A 20,897-nucleotide genomic window follows, 5' to 3' on the forward strand; every position below is an offset into this window, starting at 1 on the left:
CTGCCTTCAACAAACAAAACATACAAGTTTCACCTCCCTGATGATGAAATTGCTGATAAGAAAGTGACTGATAATAAATTCACTGTGAGGATCTGATTGTATCTTTGCCAAATCACCCAGCTTGGACTCTTTCAATTAAAACTCATTCTTATCAGAAGTAATTCTTCAACTTTTTAACCCTTTTCAAGTGATCTGCTGTGTTTATGAAACCTCTCCATCGGAAGTGCTATACTTTTGTAAGTTTGTGATTGATTTCATCTAGTTCTTGGGGTCATTTCACATACACCCCAATTAGAAGGAGTTCTACATAGATATAAAATGAAATGCAGATGCACAACTTTTATGCTGATTATACCAGCTGGAGGCAGTAAGGAAATAACAACAGGTGTTACACCCATAGTTCTTTCATAAAGCATTTACTAGAATTTGACTTATGTCAGGCAGTGTGCTTGGTGCTATTATGGATTCAAAGATGTATGAGAATGGTCCTGCCTTGCGACTTAATAGGGCGAAGTAATCACCAGGCCATCATAGTACAGCTGGATAATGCCAGAGGGAGGCCCGGGGACCCCTAAGAATACCCAGGAAGGACCCAACAGAGACCGAGTTGGGGTGGGGTGGTCAGGGAGGGTTTCCTGGAGAGGATGTCTGCACTCAGCCTTAAAGAATGTGTAGGAATAAAGCACACGTAGGATTGAGGATGGGGAAGCTGGACGGATGGAGTGGTCCATGGGAGGAGACCAAGGCACGGAGGTGTGGAACTTGGAGGCACCACTGATGGTTCAGCATTCTTGGTGTGTCTGGTGTGAGCAGTGTGGGGTGTGCTGCACAGAGAAGAAGGGGCCAGAGTCTAAACAGGCAGGTGTGGTCCACGTGGCATGTGTGTTTTATCCTGAGTGCCACGGGAGGCATCAGGTTGCATGATCACTTTCCCTTATGGAATGACTCAGGCAGGATGGAGGGGAGGCCGGGGAACTGAAGGGGAGAGAACAGTTAGGGGTTTTCGCAAGAAATGCTGAAGACCTGAGATAGGGTGCTGGCAATGGCTGTGGAAAGGTGATGGATTGAGATGTATTTATGAAATAGAATTTATGGTCATAGTGACCAATGAGCATGGGGGGGATGAGTGAAGCAGAGAGAGAAGGGAGGAGTGAGGGAATCTGAGAGGCATGACTGAGGAAGAAAGGTGGTGGCTTCGGTTTGGGGCTTGTTAGTGGTGACTTAAGATGCACCTGAAGATGTTGGAGCTCAGGAAAGATCTGGAATGGAAATTCTGAAAGTGTACAGAGAGTTGACGCTAGCAGGGTATAACAAGGTTGAAGACAGAACCCAGGGAAAACCAATACATAAGAGATGGGTAGAGGATAAGATGAAAGCACAGGTGATTGGGGAAGAAGAAAAAGAGTATTGAAATGGAAGTGAAGGCAGGAAAGAAACTTCAGGGAAGCACTGTCTATATGATAGATTCATATACAGGTTTTAAAAATGGCGTTTTAAAAAAACTTAATGACATGAGAAAATGTTTACTTATATTAAGTGTAAAGCAGATTATAAGAAAATTGAGGATATCAGTAAAAGACGAGCTTCAAATAACTTCATGTATCTAGGATAGATAGAAAAAAGTGAAGGAAGGGGATAATAAATTGAGAGGATAAGGATGTCAGGGGGCCTGCCTCACTTGATGGGTTGGAGAATAGATGAGATGGGAATAAAGGAATGAAAATTCTGGGAAAAGAGGATGTTCCTTCCTTAATCTCAGAACTCAGTGAGGTCTCCACCTGATGCTTCTGGAGTTGGTTCTCTGTACTTCCCTACCTCAGCCTTTATCACTCCTTTAAAAATTACTTTGCATCATCTTTCCTCCTGCTAAACTGTAGCCCTATGAGAACAGAGACTGTTTGTCTTGTTCACACTTACAATCCCAGTGGCCATCATAGAATGGAGCTCATATGCAGTGGTCAGTACATGTTTGTAAATAAACAAATGAAATCAGTCAGTGCTGTTGTGGTTTAAGACTGGAATGGAGGAAGAGGTCCAGGATGTGGTCTTGAGCTTGATGGTTGATGTAGAAGGCCAGAGTTGAGGCCAAGACAGAAATGAGAAAAGCGCTGGATGCAGGACCCAAGATGATGTTGGGATGTGTCAGGGGACACAGTCAAATACTAAAGTTTTTGATAAATGCAAGGCAGTGCTTAGGAGGTGGGTCATTCATGGAAGTGTTACAGAGTTGTCAGGAACCTCAGAGAAGGGAGGGTTTCATGGGAGAGCAGAAAAACAATGATTTGGAAGAAACAACAAGGATGTGTTTTTAGGTCTTTGTTATTCTGGAATCTGAGAGAATGAGCAGCCTCTACTGGGAAAAGATACGCAGGAGAAGTAAGGGCCTTGGAGGAGGGCTTAGCGGAAGGTGGGGGAATAGTTTGGTGAAGAGACTGAAGCTGTAGAGAATCTCATTTGCCATAGATTGATGGTCTGTGTTGGACGCAGAGGAAAGGATCAGGTGACCTGGGGATCTGGGTCAAGGCATAGGCACAGAGCACCACGGGGATGGACCTTCATTTACTGTTGTCTTTTACTTTTTCTCTTCCCTTCTCTCCTCCTCTTTCTTTTTCTCCTCTTTCTCCTTCCCCCTCCTCTTCCACCCCCCTTCCCCCGCATCTCCTTCTCTCCCCCCACCTTTCAAGAGTAAAGATGTGAAAAGCATGGCATGCTGGAGTGGCTGTGAATAGGACTTAGGGTTTATAAGAGGAAGAGGAGGCTGGAGAAAGCAATCTCCAAGAATTAACTCCAAGATGGTCTTTACCTCTGTGGTCACTATGCCTACCTTCCTTCTCTATGATAGCTTAAAAATTCACATCCCTAATATTCTGGGTATCTTAAGGAAATAGACAGCAAGGTTAAAGAAGATATGGAGTCATCCTGACACTGGTAATAGCTGTTTCCACCTTTGTCCTTCAAGGAACCCTAGCATCTTAAAGCATTAAGGAGGCAGTGAGGCTCGCTCTTCTCCAGGGAAATCGCCAGGTATCCTGGTGTGGGGAGACTGGAGGAGAGAGGTTGATTTTCCAAGGCATGTGGCTGAATTGAAAAATGCAAGGTTGTTTATTGTGTTTTTAAAATACAGTGACGTTCTGCTCATTTACTATTGACCAATGAAAAGCAATATTTTAATGATTAAAATGTTAAGAACAATTGGGGTTGAAAATAACATGCTTTGAGGGATTACAAAATGTCTTTGCCTGCTGCTGCTTCCACTTCCACAAAGCCCAAATTTGTTATTCATTTGTTAAATAAAATGCCAATTGATATGGATTCATTCAACATTGATGTCTGGGGGTATTTGAAAATCGGAAATTTCTAGAGGAGAAAAAAATCATGTCTGACAAATATGATTTCTTTGTTTTCGTAATTGTTCATGAAAAGATCTACCTTTTGGGATCTGATTCATTCATTCAACAATTCTGTATTGAGCATCTACTATGTGCCAGGCAATGTTCTAGACAGTGGGAATATAGAGGTGAAAAAGTAGACAGGTCCCTGCTCTCATGGAGCTTTCATTCTTGTGGGAGAGACAAATGATAAATAGGTAAGTGGTAATATAAGTAAACAGGCAGTGAAAAGTGCTCTGAAGAAAACGAAAGCAGATCAAAGACTATGGTGAAGAGTGGGTGAGGGTCTCTTTTAGAAGGAAGGCTTCTCTAAGGAAAGGGCATCTGAGCAGAGGTCTTAGTGAAGTGAAGGAATAAGTTTGGGTTAATCAGAATGAAACAGGATAACAGGGTTTGGAGTTGAGGGCAAGGAGGGGTTTGACATGATGATCTAATTGATGTTTTTAAGAGATCACTGTTTGTCATGTGGAAAATTCTCTTTGGGAGAAGGGTGGGGAGAAGGTAAGGAGAAGCAGGGAGACCAGCATTTCCTGGTGCAGAAGAGGACTGTGTTAGCCCACGTGTTTCCTGGAGGAACCACTGAAGCAGGATGCAGTGTGCCAGTATCCTATCTGGGAGAGGAGAGGAGGGAGAGGGAGGGAAGGTGAGGTCAGGGGGCGGTGTCCTGGCTGCCCTCTCTGATTGCCACGGCCAACGTTGGTGACTGGAACAGAGTGGCAGACAAGAGAGAGTGAGAAGTTGTCACTTTTAGCCTATATTTGGAAGGGAGAGCTGACTGGACTTAGGATAAAAGGGTATGAGGAAAGGAGAAGAATCAAGACTTAACTTTTAGGCTTTTGACCTGTTTGTCCAGCTGAATGATCTTGACATGGACGAGATGGGGAGCCGTGAAGTGAGGATTTGCTAATTTTCAGATTTCTCTTGACTTTCTCAGTGGATTCTGTAGCTTGTGAATATTAATTCACCTTGGGTCCTTCTCCTCTCCCTTCCTGCAGTAAGATTTGGGGAGCTTCTTTAACTTACATGTGAGAGGTAGGAGAAAGAATGCAATGATAGGAAACAAGTGTGCTAAAACAGAGAAGGACCTGTTGTCCCTACATCCCCAGGGCTCTGCCTTGTGGCCTTTGGAGTTTAGTAATGGTAAGAGGACCAATTTATTTACCTTGGTAAATGGCCTGGGAGCATTCTTTTTGCCTTAGGTTATTCTGGTCTCATGAAATTAAAAATAATCTGAATTCTTAGATTATTATTAAAAAGTTTAAAGTGTTTTAGGCAATTAAGGAAAAAAGTACTTGAGGTAAAAGGTGGAAGATTCTTGACTCTAGGCTACACAGAGATCACAAGGGTTTGAATTTAGAGAAAGCCCTAAGGGTATGGCCGTTTACATGGCATTGCATAGTCAATCATTTTAGGTGCACACAGGTAAGTAGCAGCAACATACTCGGGCAACATCATGGGTTCTTTTTTTTTTTTTTTTTTTTTTTTTTTTTTAACATCATGGGTTCTTATTCACATCTATTTAATAAGGAAAACTATTGACCCATTTATACTGCCAAAGATCAGGTTTATTGTTGTGTGTTTATAAATAACTTAAAATAATTTAACCATCTTTCAAGTTATTATGGTTTAAAAATATCTACTTTGCTTATGACCTAAACCTCACAGTCTCATTAAACAAATGTTATTTATTGATTACCTACCACATGCCAGGCCCTACCAGGTGCTTAGGAAACAAAGGAGAGTAGGAGGTCCTTGGCCCTGGAAGCTCACGGGTACCAGAGGAAACTAACATCTATACACTACATAAACTAACCATCATGTAGTGTGGTGAGTGCAACTTTGCCAGTGTTTACGACGTTCCAAAAAGTACAGAGAAAGAAGATATTATCCTAAAGAGAAAATGGTGTTTTAGTCCCAGTGGAAGAGTGTTTGACAGGCGGAGGAAAGAAGAGCATTAACATGGCAGTAGGCTCTGACATGAAGACCAACCAAGACAGACAGGAAAATGCATGACGTGCACGGGCAGTCCTCAAGTCCGGAGATGCTATGTAACTCTAAACCCACAGGAGGGTGGATGCTTGAATCTCTTTATATAGTCTGCCAAGGAATTTGGAATTTTTTTCTAGGGATAGCATAAGCGCAGGTGAGAGATTGTGAGCTGGAGAATGGACGTGAAGAAGTTTCCGCGTAAGGAAGATCAATGTGGTGGCAGAAGTGAGAGTCACAGGGCAGTGGGTGGAATGCAGGGTGAGTAGCTAGATGGCTGTTTCTCTAGTCAAGGTGAGACATAATGAGGACCCGCCCCGGAACAGGAGGGTAGGGATGGAGAATGCAGGACAACTCAATGGGTGTTTCTGAATTGGAGATGGGTGACTTGAGAGTCACAGAGGGAGAAAAAAAAATGAGATGATTCTGAGGTTTCTAGTTTCTATGAAGGGGAGTCAGGGGATAGTATGTTTTGGTGGGAAGAGTGGGCAGATGTGGGTTCAAATACCAACTTTCCTATTTATTTGCTTGGACACGTTACTTAATTTCTAGCCCCATATATAAAACGGGGATAAAGAATCCTGTTTTTAAGCATTTTGCTGGATAGATGGTGATGCTGTCCATTGAGTAGAATTAAAAATACAGAAAAAGGGCAAATGTGGGGGGCAAAGATAGTGGGAATTTGGGAATCTGAGATGTTAAACATTTCTTGCACAAAAACACAGTATTATTTGCTTTATGTCATTACTTCATTTGGTCCTCACAACCATCCTATGAGGTGTAGGTAGTATTACTGCCATCATTTTACATGAGAACGTGTCAAGGCTTAGAGGGATCAAATAACTTGACCAAGACCGCATAGAAGAGTTGGATCTTGAATCTGAGCTGAAATTAAATTCTAATTCCAGAACCTATGTTTGTATTACCACACTCTGCAACCTCCCAAATCTTTCTTCATGTGTACACACATGTACGATGCATATAATCTAAATCAGAGCTTCACGGAACCTACCTTATGCTGTATAATCACCCCGATATCTTCTATTCTGTTATTCTATTTGTTTACAAAAAATTGCTGAGAAGAACCTATGAAGTTGAATTTACAATCTTTTCATGGGTCGTGACCCCAAATTTGAAAAACACAGGGATAGAGCTAGAAAAGAATAAAAGGGATTTCTACGGCTTCCATCCTCAGATGGCTTTGGGGTTTTTTGTGTGGTAGTACATATTTGTGTTGTGGTTTCATTTTTTAAAAACTTCTTTCTATCTATGGTGATCCAGGGAAGATATTACCCCTCCAGCAGCTCTGCTGGATAAATCTTCTCTGCCCTTGGTCTCTTTCCAGGCCTAGAAGAGGGGAGTAGAAAGGTTGTAATCGCAGGTGACCTGGGCAAGTGGCAGTGCTTGCGGTCCAGGCATTCTCTCCCTTCTATAAATTGTATTTAATCCTCCCGTAGCTATTTGTGTGTTGGCCTCCCCACGTGTGACAGAGAGGACTTGTCTTTGCATGTTTGCATCTGCAGCATGGAGTGTGATGTCTGGAACAGAGTAGTGACCCAACATGTGCCAAGAGATGGGGGACGCCAGCCAAGCTGGCCTGCCTTCTCTCATTAATATGGCCTCCATCTCTGCCAGACCAACAGCCAGAGGGTTGAAGTCTGGCAGGTCGCATGAGTACTGCTGACCTTCATCTATTCTCTTGTCACTGGGTTAGGCCTATTTGCTTTACCAGGAAAGGATTAGTCATAGGTTTTGAGATTCTAAGCCAAATCCACCACTGTTTTCCCAAACACAAGCTAGAAAGTTACATTTGAGAAACATAACTGTACTGATGTGATATCATGAAAATGTATAAAACCTGGAGTTCATGGAAGCTTATGAAGGGTTTTAATGTAGAATATAATGAATAAATAATAGAGCCTCTGCAGACAGTGATTATTAGTAGAAGAAAATAAACATATACATCTTATAATAATTGTAGCCAAAGCATATGCATCTTAGCCAGGAAAAGCATAGGATGACTTTGAAGGGAAAAGGGGAAATACATATATATATGTATATATTTATGTAAATGTGTATATATGTAAATGTGTGTAGATATTTATGTACACAAATAGATGGCCCATATTAGCAATGAAAGAAGCTCAGAATCACCATTTTAAGGTCTCGTGTTAGTAAAAAAAAAAAAAAAATTTTTTTTTTTGCTTCTTTAGTTCAGAATGATTGTAAAAGAATATTTGATAGAAGAGTTTCGTGCATTTCTGAGACTTACTGAATCAAGTATATGTGATTAAAAAGAAATGAAATTCTGCTTGAATGCTTAAATAATCTCTTTAAAAAAAACCTTTGTGACTTGAACGCTGAAGTGGAGCACGTATATCTGAAAGGCAAAGGAATATCCATCTCCATGCAAGAAAAAACAGGCTTAGTTTGCAACTTGAGAAATTTTAGATGGTTCTAGGAATGCATTTTTATTTAAAAAAATTGCTGAATCAATGCAGGCAAATGAGGATCTGTCCTATTTCTACTGCCCTGAGAGGAGATTAGACTGCATTTCTCAGTAACACAGTCTCAGGGGTGTGTGTCCCCTTGAACACAAACAGTAGACCAGAGGACCTTCCGGTCCCTCCCAGCCCTGTAATTCAAGTTCATCCCTCCTCTTTCAGTGCGGTCGTTCCAACCAGTGGCCAGGACTCCCTGCGCTCTTAAAGTATTGCCACTGTAAAAGCCATCACTGACAGGTATTTAAGAATATTGTGACTGTGTTTTCTAAGAGTTGATTTAAAATTCGAATCACTTGATCAGTTCCTATAGGTTCCTTAATATAGTTTAACTTTCTATTAGGTTGACTTATGAAATTGCCATTTCTGCGGGTCCAAAAGATCTACGGTTTCATGTGGCCAACCTACAGTTGAAACTATATCAATGCTTTATACATATTTTGTATTTTGCTTGGATTATTGTGCATTATTTTTCTTTTTCCAGCCATTGGGAGCAGTAGCTTCAGCCCAAGACCGTCTCACCAATTCTCCCCACCACAGATTTATCCTTCCAAGTAAGATATATTTTCTCTTAATCAATAAATAACTTTTCTGAGTAGTCTTTTACCTTATTTCGAGTCATGTCTGGTGCCCACATGTTACATCTTAATTTAAACTAAAGTGTGTTTCATAGAGACTTAAATGTATTTACACAAATTTATTTGGAGCCTCACCTAGGAGGGACACTGTAGTATTTTGGTTCTTTGTGTATTACACTTGAAAGTTGTACATTAAGAAACAATCTTTAACTGGAATTTGTGATTTGGTTGTTAATCAGTTACCTTGCATGTTTCCATCTAATGCATGGGCTTTCTATTTTCTGTCATTTCTGACAAATAGCAGACCATACCCACATATTCTCCCTACCCCTTCCTCACAAACTATGGCTGCATATGGGCAAACACAGTTTACCACAGGAATGCAACAAGCTACAGCCTATGCCACGTACCCACAGCCGGGACAGCCCTATGGAATTTCCTCCTATGGTGAGTAATCCCTCAGCTTTAGCAGTGACGTCGCCTAGTGGGCACACCTGTACATGTGAAAGTTTCACAGGAGTGGTACTTAAAGACGGTCCTCTTGGGCCACTTGAGAAAGGGTGGTCACCTTTTGTGTCTAAATTCTTAAAATGATCGTTTCTAATGAGCATTGTAAGAACTGGTAGTTACTTATCTTGAGGTCAGAGGTGGCAAATACCATGGGTTCATGTGCCCTCTTGCTCTCGTTTTGGTTTTGTTATTTTTTTTTCCATTTATATCTCAATTCTTAATTTGCCACTTGAGCACTTGGTTCTGGAATCCAAAGTATTTTGGTGCATATTTCTGATAAAACTTCTGTGAATGAAGTCTTTTGGGGTGAAGATTCATTTCCTATTTATCAGATGCTGAGCTATGATTAGAGAAGTACAAGCAGAATTCAACAAACCCTGGCTCTAAACTTGAGGGGGGGGTAGTAGTCTCAAATTTCAGCATTATCAACCATTAGGAAAAGTGATCTATATCATGGCTTGGGCTGCACTTTAAAGAGGCCAATCAGGAAACATTTAAAGCTCACATCCCTATTTGTTCCTTCCCACCTGGAGATTATCTTTATCTTGGTGTAATTTAACTCAATTGTTACAGGGTCAATACCTGTAAATTAAAAATAAATCCAGCCAAACCTCAAAGTTTAATTTTTAAAAAGCTTAGGATTCCAGAATACCTTCACTTCCATTGAATGGTAGTTGTAATTTTAAACAAACTGCAACTTGTTGGAAGAGAAAAATATGAATTATTGGCATTTTATTAAGAAATAAATAAAACCTAGTGATCCAGAAACAAATACATGAAAGTTTGGAAGCAAGACTGATAGAAAAGACTGGTGGAGTATTTTGTGATCAATATTCTAATTATGCTTCTGCTGTTATTGTTATTTCATCATAATCTTTTCTCAGTATATTGAAAGAAATAATATTCTTCTTTAAGCATTTCATTAATCATTAGAAGGTAAATTATTTTTTGCTTTTTTGTTCTGTCTTTACCCCAAATCAAATTGGCCATATATAAATTTCTTATAAAATATATAGAAATTAAAATCTAAATTATGTATGACTTCAACTTTCATAGTTTTATTTTAAAAAGATCACAACTGAATGTGATCTAGGGAGGTGTTTTTCAACCAGACTTTAAAAACAGCCATAAAATGGACTTTCTAGAATTATCTTCCATGACTTTTAGTCACGTTTCTCAAAATAACGTTAAATATAGATCAAATTTGTCTGTAATTTACTTTTAAACTATTCTTATGCTAAAAGAGGAAAAAGATTCTATGATTGGAATTGCGTAACTTCAATTCTATAATGTGAGTTAAGGCAGTCCCCAATTTATATTCTCAAAATTTATTTGTAAGCTAATTATTTGAAGTAGAAATGTATTTTCCAGTACAAACAATACTCAAGTACTGTAGACCTATCAGTGCTGCCAGGGGAAGGTACCATTCCTGTTACTGCCTTGGCTGCCACTCACACAAGTCTCTTGTTTTAATTTCTCTTCCCCATTCAGTCATGGAAGGGCCCTTTGCCAATTTCTGGTCTGCAGGGTAAGGACTTCTCTAGTTCTAAACCATCAACAGATGGCCCTGTTGTCTGAAATAGTTGTTTCAGTAGAGTGAGATGAGCAGAGGTTAGGCTCAGAACTAGTAAGATGAAGACGGGATTTTCATGTGGTAGGTGGGGATCGGGGAGGTGGTGAGAGTGAGTCGCAGTGTAAAGGGCTCTGATCCCAGGACCTTCCATGCTTATAAATCTCCTGGGACTAATTCTCAGTCCTTAGCATTTTTCTGATCACCTCCTTTCTTCTCTTTTTGTACCTTGAGGACAAGGAGATGCCCCTGTGCTTCTGACCAGCCATTCTCTTTTTCTGGGGCCAGTGCATGGAAAACTATGGCAGCCTTCTCCCCTTTGCTTGTTCTGAAGGAAGAGCGCATCGTTTAGGGGTTTTAACTGCTGATAGTTAAGGTCCTGATAGTTCTAGAAGACCTTCTCCAAGGACTTGTGTCCCCTGACTTTTCACTTAGACCCAGTAAGAAAAGACAGGCAAATCTTTTCATAGTAAGAGCAAGGGGTCGGTGAGGAGGAAGAGGTCATGCCATTCTTCACTGGATCTGCGTGGAGTTGACCAGTGAGATGAGTTTGACAGCTTGTGGATAGAAGCTATGGACATAGGTGTGGCTATGGGTGTTTTCTACCTCTTCCTGCTTTTCCTTACCTGTTCTTATCACAAAGATTCCCATCCTGAGCCTCCAGGCTAAAAACAGAGGTGGCACGGGTGAAGACTGAAAGCAGATCATTATAGCATCAAATGGAGAGAGAAGGGGGAAAATCCCTATTGTGACACCATGAAAAGGAAGGGAGTTTTCTAGAGCCATCTAACCACCTGTCTTGGACACTTGTTTTTCCAGGGACCATTTATAAGTGTGGGTTATTCATTGGTTTGGGATTGCCTGTACAGGGAAAGTCACATTGTTTTAAAATGCTAAACTGAAATGTAAGGCCATCATGAGGTTACTTAGAGATACTTCAGGAATTAGAGTAGGCTCTCTTCGCCAAGAGTCAGATTCTTCCACTGCCTTAGGAAAGTTACCTAACTTCATTCTACTGATGAAATTCCCCTAAAATGGAAATAAACAGTGAGACTACTGTGTATTCTAGATCCCAAAGATATTATTTATCTTAAGTGCAAAGTAAAATTATTCCAAAATGTGAATTCCCTTGGCAGAAATTTTCATCCCCTACCTCTGTGGGAATTAAGGACAGTTGTTAACTTTCATGACTATCTTTAATTATGATCCAGGGCTGAGCCCTGTACAACGATACCGCCAAACCCAAGTCCTGAAATTAGGATGTCAGCCTGGCACTTTGGGAAGTATTGGGGGGGCCACAAATACATTATTTTTATATTATGATGTGATGAAAAGAAAGTGTACTTTATGTTACACTTAAAACAATTATATTTGAATAAAAACCTGAAACTATAAGGGACAAAAAGAGAACTACCTGTCAATTTCTCTGTGCTGTTTATAAAGCACTATGCTGTTCTACAGGATTGAGTTCTTTATTATTCTGCTTCTCTTGTGCTTACTGCCTGGTAGGATCTGGATATCTGGGAGAAGGTTTCCCCCTGTGTTGCTTAGTTCTATGCCCAATATTGCTACCTCTGACCTCAAAATGCGTTGTGTACTAAAATCAGCTTTGTGATAGAAAGAGTAAAGAAAAAAAATGTTTTTAATGTTACGAGGCTAGAGACTCTAATTAATCACTTTTTAGAAAAAATATTTTGATTCTGATGTTAATCAATGCAACAACATTTAGGATAATTTAGTTCAAGCTTAATTATGGCCATTTCTGGACTGTAAAGATGATCTTAAACTCTTGTAAAGCAATACAACTAATTATAGAAATGATGTCACTGGAGTTAAATTTTATGGAAAATGGAATTCAGGAAAACAACAAAAAAGAATAGTGCGGATAGGCATGGAAATCTGTAATAATCCTGGTTTTATTCTTTTTAATTGAAGTTATAGTGAAGAGTATTTCACTCTAAGCATATATGGCCTTGGTTATTGAGATAACACTGGGGGGGAAGCGTTTGTAATTGGGTAGTTGTGGGAGTGTTTTTGTATATGGACCAGCTTTTGAAAATGAACAGATAGATAAGCTATCACTAACTGATTTAGGTGCATTGTGGGCAGGCATCAAGACTGAAGGTGGATTGTCACAGTCTCAGTCACCTGGACAGACAGGATTTCTCAGCTATGGTACAAGCTTTGGGACCCCTCAACCTGGACAGGCACCGTATAGCTACCAGATGCAAGGTCTGTATACATACTGGCATTGCTCTTTTCATTAATCCTGTGGGACAATCATTACTTTCTAAAGTGGAACCTGATATTCTGTGTAAGTAGTGGATGATGGTGAAAGTGGGCTGGGCTTGGAGGCAAGATTCCTGGTTCTAGTTTGGCTCTTTACTTCCCTGCTCTCCAGGCCTAAATTTCCATATTTATAACATCCAGGGGTTAGACTGGATGATCACTCAGGTTCTTTTACAAAAAGCTCTAAAATACTTTGTGTCGTTGAAGTTTTCTGCCTTTGCTTCTATCAACTAAAAAAAAGAGTGAAAAAAAAAAAAGCAAAGTCAATGATGTAAGAGGTTGTAGTGTGATATATGCTAAAAACCCTGGCACTTGGTGTGGCCAATCAACCTGTCTCAAAGGGGTATGTTTTCTTCATTTTCATTATCACGGCTCTGGAAATAGAGCATGTGATAGGTGTTGACTAAATGATCTGCCAAGGACCAGGAGATCAAATTGACAGCCACTCAATGCATCTTCAAGCTATTGCTTCTAAGGACCCATCCCTGGTTCTGATTTTGAAACTATAGACAGAACATAATGTAAGTGCAAGTCATATGGATGACAGCTGAAAGTTTACGTTGTCAGAGCTGTTTCAAGAGTAGGCATTACTGTAATTAGCAGATTATTATCATGCAAATGTGTCTAAAATACTTGAAAATTGTTCTCGCATAATTTAAACATTCTCCTAATATTTTGTTTTTACCACTAATCAGTTTAACAAATGATATGCATCTTTTCAATAGTGCCAAGCTATAGTAGAATTAAATACCTGCTATTTAAAAAAATTTTATTTGTTTGTTTATTTATTGAAGTGTAGTTGATGTACAATATTACGTAAGTTAGAGAAGTACAACATAGTGATTCACAATTTTTAAAGGTTATATTTCGTTTATAGTTACTACAAAATACTGGCTATATTCCCTGTGTTGTACAATACATAACTTGTAGCTCATTTATTTTATACATAATAGTTTGTACCCCTTAATCCCCTCCCTCTCTCTTGTCCCTCCCCGCTTTCCTCTCCCCACTGGTAACCACTAGTTTGTTCTCTGTATCTGTGAGTCTGTTTCTTTTTTGTTATATTCGTTTTATTTTCTGGATTCCACATATAAGTGATATGATACAGTATTTGTCCACCTTTGTCTGACTTTTTTCACTTAGCATAATACCCTCCAAGTCCATCCTTGTTGCTGCAAATGGCAAAATTTCTTTCTTTTCTTATGGCTGAGTAGTATTCCATTGTGTGTGAATACCACATCTTCTTTATCCATTCATCCACTGGTAGACATAGCAACCTGCTCTTTTAAGTAACAGATATGTTATAGACATCTTTTCACATCAATAAAATCTATTTTATGGCACCATTTTAATGGTTTCACAGATATATCTTATTTAACCCCCCTATTATTGGACATCTAGAGCGATGCCACGAATATCTTATGTGCATGCTTCATTATTTCCTTTGAGTAAACTTAAGTGTGGAATTGCTAGGTAAACTGTTTTCAACTCTTTTAAGGATTTGTTATATATTTCCACAAGGAAGGGCTGTGAATTAGCATGAACACATTAAATATTTTACTTTTAAAAAAAATTGTCATTTTGGAAGGTCCGAGATTTTATTGTTGTTTTCATGTGTATTTTTAGAAAATTGAGCCGATAAACCAGTTTTTCTTTTCTTGCATGGTGGTGTTTGTCTTCTCTTATTATTTCTTATATTACGTCTCTTAAACTTTAGTAATGTTTTATAGATGTATTTCCGGTGTATCATTTTTAAGAGCTTTTTTTCCTGCACGGGAAGCTAAAATTTTATGGGACCAGATTCATTAATCCTTTCATACTTGGTTTTGCCTTTGGTATAAAAAAGGCATGGATTATAAAGTTTTGATATATTTGATGGCTACAAAATTAAAATTACCTTATGACAGATAGCATTTAGTGTTAGAAGGATATTACTCACGTGCTTGATTCCAAAACTTGAAAGCTGCTCTCGGAAGGGAACTGTTTCTCCACATGCTGAATATCAGTTAAGTAAAGGGATAAAAAAACACAAATTGATGAGACTTCATTAAAGAATCGAATAGTCTTAGGCTTTAGTAATGAAATGGATCATAAGGCAAACAAAGTCTATTCACTCCTAAAGCTTTCATTTGTGTCAAGGAGAGAGACAGTAGACAAACGGACAAATACATTATGCAATTGCAGAGTCTTAGGAGAGTTATGGGGAAAAAAATCTGGCACTATGGTCGGTTCCGTTCTACTCTGGGCATCCGGTCTTTTTAAGGAGAAGTGGATCCTAAAGGTCAGAATGAAACAGGTGAAGTGCCTTCCAGAGAGGAGAGATAACTACACGTGTGATTCCTGGGCTTGAGCCCACGTGCAGCCCTTCGGTTACCACCCACAGTGGGCTGAGTACAGAAATTGTGAGTTAAGTGTTTAGAAACTTCCATGGTACGTCCATAGTAAATCTTATGGTGGTGAAATCAGACGTGCACTCTGTGTCTTTTCTTTTTTCATCTTATTCTTTTAGTCATACATAACTATTATATTTTGCTAAATTGTCAGCCTGGGAAGGATTAGGAGAAGAGAAGCATGCTGTATGTCTCAGAGAGTTCGAGAAATATTGCCCTTGACTTAACTTTATCTTTCTGTCCTCGCAGGTCAAAAGCTTATGTGGCGGAAAGTTCCTAAGAGGACTAACTAGCTGTCAGAGTTGTAAGCATAGCGTCAGTGTAGAGAGAAGAGTGGAAATGAAAGAGGAGAAAAGAACATTAATTTGGAGGCGGAAAAAACTCTATTTTAAAGCAGAAATAAGGACATGTGTAGCACCAAATATAGCAAATATAGCATTGCTTTTCTAGTTATAGGTTTCATTGCATCTGGGATGTTGCATTACAACTTTTTGTGTTTTTAGGCATCCCCTGGTTGAATGGCCTTTCCAGTGGGATTTTAGAGCCCTTTTTCCATGACTGAGGTATTATTTCATATGGATATTTCTATAATGGCACCTCACTCATTTTCAGAATAATCTAAAATATGACTTTCACACACGAAGCCAGAGAATAATATGCTATTAACTTGGAAGTTGCCAGTCTGATGATAGATAATGATACGTAATATGCTATAAACTCCTTATGGTCAAATGTGGATAAATAAGTAAACTCTGATTAATATGTATTTCTTAAATATTAAGTGCATTGTAAAAAATGAAGTGGATGAAATGATTTTATGTGTCCAGTCATGGGTGTCTGTTGACCTTTGTCTTTTCAATACTTCTTTTTAATATAAAACTTTCTATAATGTCTGAAATTATTTTCAAAATTCTCTAAATTCTGTTATCCTTAATGAATAACAATGATTTTTGCTTATATCAATCTTATATCTGTTAAAAGATCTTAGAATCTTGGACGACAGTATATGTATTTTAGTGATTTGGGAGCGTTTTACCTAGTGCTTTCTCCAATATCCTTTGACCTTTTAAATATATACCTTTTAAATATAAGGTATGATGATGACTTATTCAGAGATTTAGTTACTAAGATTTCATAATATTAGGATTTCACAGTACTAGAAGGAATATTCTAGTAACCCAGATGACTCAAACTAACTCAGTAGTGGGTGTTATGCTGATGAACTTCAGGAAAAATTTTGATGATCACCTCTTTGGTTCTGTGAGATTTAGCAGGTTGGACTAAAGGTACAGTGAAATCTTGCACTCTGGCAAACGGCGTAAATTCTAGAGTCCGGCTGCCTGTCCAACAGCCCTGCCCTTGCTGTCCGTGGGACTTCAGCATGGGGCTTGACTTCTCATGTCTCCATTTCTTCATCTCAAATGTGGGGATAATATTATCTGTTCCCACAGTAGTGTTGTGAGGTTTAATTGAGATTATCCGTGTTTATCACTCTGACCAACATCTGGCACGTAGTACGCATTCAAAGGCTTATTTTTATTTACTGTGTTCATTGTGGCAGTGATGTGGTAGTGCTGGGGGAGGGGTGATTATTATTATTATTATCATCATCATCATCATCCAGCCTTCTGAAATAGTTCCAGATTAGGAAGCATTACCTAAATTCTCCTTCTCTCCCATTCCCCAGGAGGAAAAAAAGATCTCTATATATGAAATAAATATAAAAAATGTAATATATATACTATTATATATGTGTCTATACATATATATGTATATATATAACCAGCAAAGAGAGCTCCAAGAACCCAGTAACCAAATAAGCATAGCAAAAGAAGAGCCAGATCTAACTCATGTGCTGGCAAGGAAGGAGAATCACTGTGAACAAAGGTCAGGCTTTGTGTACATGATACAAACATATAGAAGAAACACGAGAAAACAGCCAAGAACGTGAAGAAGAAAATCAGAAGAGAGAAATGGCTATGTTGGCAGCAGTGGTGGTGGGTGCTGGAAAGCAGGAGCCATGGGTAACACAGAAGGGCCATGGACAAAGAAATAAACTCAGCTCTGCAGTGATGGGAAAGAAAGCGGTATCAACCAGGTCCTTACGCCCCAGGAATCCCTGCAGACACAGCGTGACTTGAGTGCGAGGAACTGGTGGGGAAAATGGAGGTAACAGCCATGTAAACACCACATTATTTAGTTCAGAAACCAAGATTAGGGAGGAAGATGGGAATGTGACAAGCTATGCTGTATTGAGATGGAAAACTCTGCTGCCCATAACACAAAAAAACAGCTACTGTTTATCGTGCACTTACTTATCATATGCCCAGCACTTTTCTAATTATTTTACATATATTATCTCATTTCATCCCTGAAATGACCCTGAACAATGGCTTTGAAGGATAAGAATCTGAAAATGCTGACGAATACATCAAAATGGAGAATGGTTTAGAACTGTCAGACCCTGCCATGTTTTCTATACGCTTAAATGACCACACCTATAGGGGAGGTGCTTACAGAAAACTACAAAAACAATGAAATGTAGTTGCCTGTAGTATGTTTCCTGAAGGGTGGATTTGCTCTTTTGGTAACTGAGATACTGCATTACACGGCTAGCTATGTAAGTAGTAAAAAAAAATACCAGCTCGTGAAGCGTAGAAAAATTTTTGTAGAGAGCTCATTTCCAAGCACTGTCTGTGTTTTAACATTTTCATGGCACTTAAGGAAAAGATTTAACTGGTAATTTGTGGGCATTTTGGCACTGCCTAATCTTGTGAACTAGGCCAGCCTTGGTGCCCTCACCTAGTCCGGGTGAACCTTCTGGATCCTTCCAGCTCCAATGTTCAACACTTATGTCTGTGGCAGGCTTCGGTGAATCTGGCACATGCCGTTTTAAGCCAAACAAGGATCAGATTTTTAAATGCACTAGTTTTTAAATGCACTACTACTAAAAGCCCACAGAGTAAAACCTCAGGGACTGGAAAATCTGATTGCTTTTACCTTTGCTGCAAGATTCTGGAAAATTCTATTTCTGCTTTTATTGGATCTCTTTTGTACATCCAGTGAAAGATTAGAAACTTAAGTTTAACAGAGAAAGACAAGATGTTTCTGTTCGTGGACAACTGTAGAGTTCACCCTGAGGAAGTGAAATACTTGCTGTTAGTTTTTGACATCTTCATGCTCCCCAGGGTCAGCTTCAGTGTTTCTGGAAGAAGTTTTGGATGGTGTGAGATTTTTCTTCACACGCCATTGACAAACATGCAAATGAGTGAGTTGAATGAGGGAGTGTGGACGGACAGAGGGTGCCTGGAGACCCCTGGGTCAACCGTGCAGATCCTGTAGATAGTGTTTTCAATGCTGCCAATCAAAGGGCACTGACAACAGGAATGAAGTGGGGGGCGTGTGAGTTTATGTGTATGTCTGTGTGTGTGTGTATGTGCGTGTGTGCACACGTGCATGCGTACATGTACTAAGGGCAAGAAAACTTAGGAGAAACTGCTTTAGCCTATGATTCACTGATCTGTTTCACAGAATATCTGCCAAGCTTGTCATAAGCAAATTTTATTCTCCTTTTATGTAAAAGAGGCATCTGACTTGAAATCAAGCTTTTAGTTATAATTTCTTAAAAACACAAGTTCCAGACCTATTGCTGGCATCCCCATTCATTCATTTACCCCCCCACCCCCATCCTATACACTATAGACTTAAGAGTACCATCGACCACAGAAAACAAGAAATTGTTCATAATTTTGAGGCTGAGTCATAGGAAGAAAATGACATTTTGTTTAGCAATCTGTTTAAGATAAGGAAATGCAAACAATTTTCACACGAAAAGTAATTCAAGTTAAGTCTGGTCTCTTAACTGGTTAAGCTTCAGCTTTGAGGCAAACCCAGCTTTCCCTAATAACTTAGTTCTATTGATCAACAGTTGCAGGGGGTGACCATCTCGTCTCATATTTTCAGTTTATTTGGTAGTATGTCTGAAATATACAAATGTTTTGCTGGGAGTGGAGAGGTCTGTGTCACAATGGCAGCTGGAAGTTAAGATTCATAAGAACTCTAGTGCTCTTCATTTGGGGAAACGAATTTGGAATTTAGCATCGTAAAATCCTTGGTTACTTTATTATGGTAGTTTGTTCAAAGCAGTCTTCCCCTGTGTTCACGCTAGTAGGTGGAGGTGGATGGAGACATCGCAGAATCGCGGTGGTTGTGTGGAATGCCTTCTGAGTGTTTTAGTGCCCCAGAGAAGCAGTGAGGTGGGGACATTCCTGTCATTCTGCAGCAAGAAGGTGTCAGGATTTGCCACGATAGATGGGAGGGGCTACACAAATGCGCACGCCCGAAACCCAGAGGGCTCTGGAAACCCCGCTTCGTTTATTTTCCTTTCGGTTTTATTGCTCTCTTTTAGAGGAGAAAATCACACGAATTCGAACTCCGTCTTTGTATATAATGTTGTTTGCTCTGTTAAAGAGATTGGAGTTCCAACCAGTGAGGAGAGACAAAAAACAAGGACAGAGGTTTGTTAATGGGATGCAGAAGGGTGACAGCTCCACAGTTCTCTGCACCTCGTCGATCTGGGGCTCGTTATGAAGTGGGAACCATCCAATAATAATCTAATAAGGACAACCACCCTGACTTCCGTTGGTCTGCCTGTCTATAGCTTTTCAAATATAGAGTTGAAGTCTTTCAGTTTATTAGTTTTTTAGAACCTCAAAATTGCTTACCAAAATGTACTGTTAAAGTTTTTTCATTATCTATAGAAATGGTATTTTTCCTAACTTCAAATATATGGTTTTAAGAAAATGTTTATTAAACCTTTTTAATAATCTGCTCTGATAAAGCCTTTGAGATTTGCACTTTCTGGCATAAAAATGACAGATGAGAGTTACAATTGGAGAAAAGCTATTGCAGCTTGCACTGATGTTCACAATTTCTCTTAATTGCTTTCCCATTCTACTCACATTTATATTTTAGTTTGTGGAATTTTTTGCATTCTAGAATTTTTTTTTTTTGCTTAAGTTGATTTTTTAACAGTAATATTTTGTTTCGGTTCTTTTGGCATCTTGTGTTATTTCAAATGACAAGTGTTGAAAATTGTATGGAGATCTTTTGAAATCCAGTAATAGCAATAATTAATCAGAGATCAATACCCATATTATTGTCGGTATGAATTGGTTTTTATTAAAATATAGAGAAATAGATGAAGAAAGATAAATAACAAGGATTTGTAGTCTTTATTACCCTAGTTGCAAATTGTCTTTGAAATAGAAAAACTATTACTGAGATAAAAAGGAAAACTTGGTCATTTAAAAGCCTTCTTGTAAGAAAAGGGGAAAACTTTGGTTTTAAATAGCCCATCTGGCCTTCAGAGGCTTTTCCCCAGGGAGCTCCACTGACTTCTGCCGCATAGATTGCGCCCGATGATGGACATAGCCCATGGCAAAGAGGCCAGGGAAGGAAAGCAAATGGACTTCTGTGAAAATACACGAGGGACAAATAGCATCCTGCTTGCCAAGTAAGTGCTAGAAAATGCTCTAAAACATGGGAAATACAGACAGGCCCCAGCAGGTTCCAGCATTCTTATGTTGGCTGGGATTCTGGTTTTTAATGCAAGTCCTTGTTCTCTGTTAAGTAGACCTTTGACCTACATGTTACCTTTTTTTTTTTTTTTTTGAAGTTATAGC

At 39.2% G+C, this 20,897-nt stretch overlaps 1 protein-coding gene across 15 annotated transcripts in view; it reads left to right on the forward strand.

Moving 5' to 3' along the window:
• The window catches only part of EYA1 (EYA transcriptional coactivator and phosphatase 1), a 324,909-nt gene that overhangs the window by 197,118 nt on the left and 106,894 nt on the right, over positions 1–20,897 (forward strand). For 11 of the 15 annotated variants that reach the window (XM_082363451.1, XM_082363452.1, XM_082363442.1 and 8 more), the window contains 3 exons: positions 8,361–8,430; positions 8,756–8,901; positions 12,629–12,766. In XM_082363451.1, coding sequence (XP_082219577.1) covers positions 8,361–8,430; positions 8,756–8,901; positions 12,629–12,766 — 354 coding nt within the window. Of the gene's footprint in view, positions 1–4,891; positions 5,637–8,360; positions 8,431–8,755; positions 8,902–12,628; positions 12,767–20,897 lie in introns of those variants that run through there. The other 4 variants (XM_082363455.1, XM_082363446.1, XM_082363448.1 and 1 more) reach the window with 4 other exon arrangements.

Source organism: Balaenoptera borealis (genome assembly GCF_965194805.1).
Source record: "Balaenoptera borealis genome assembly, chromosome: 17".
NCBI lineage: Eukaryota > Metazoa > Chordata > Mammalia > Artiodactyla > Balaenopteridae > Balaenoptera > Balaenoptera borealis.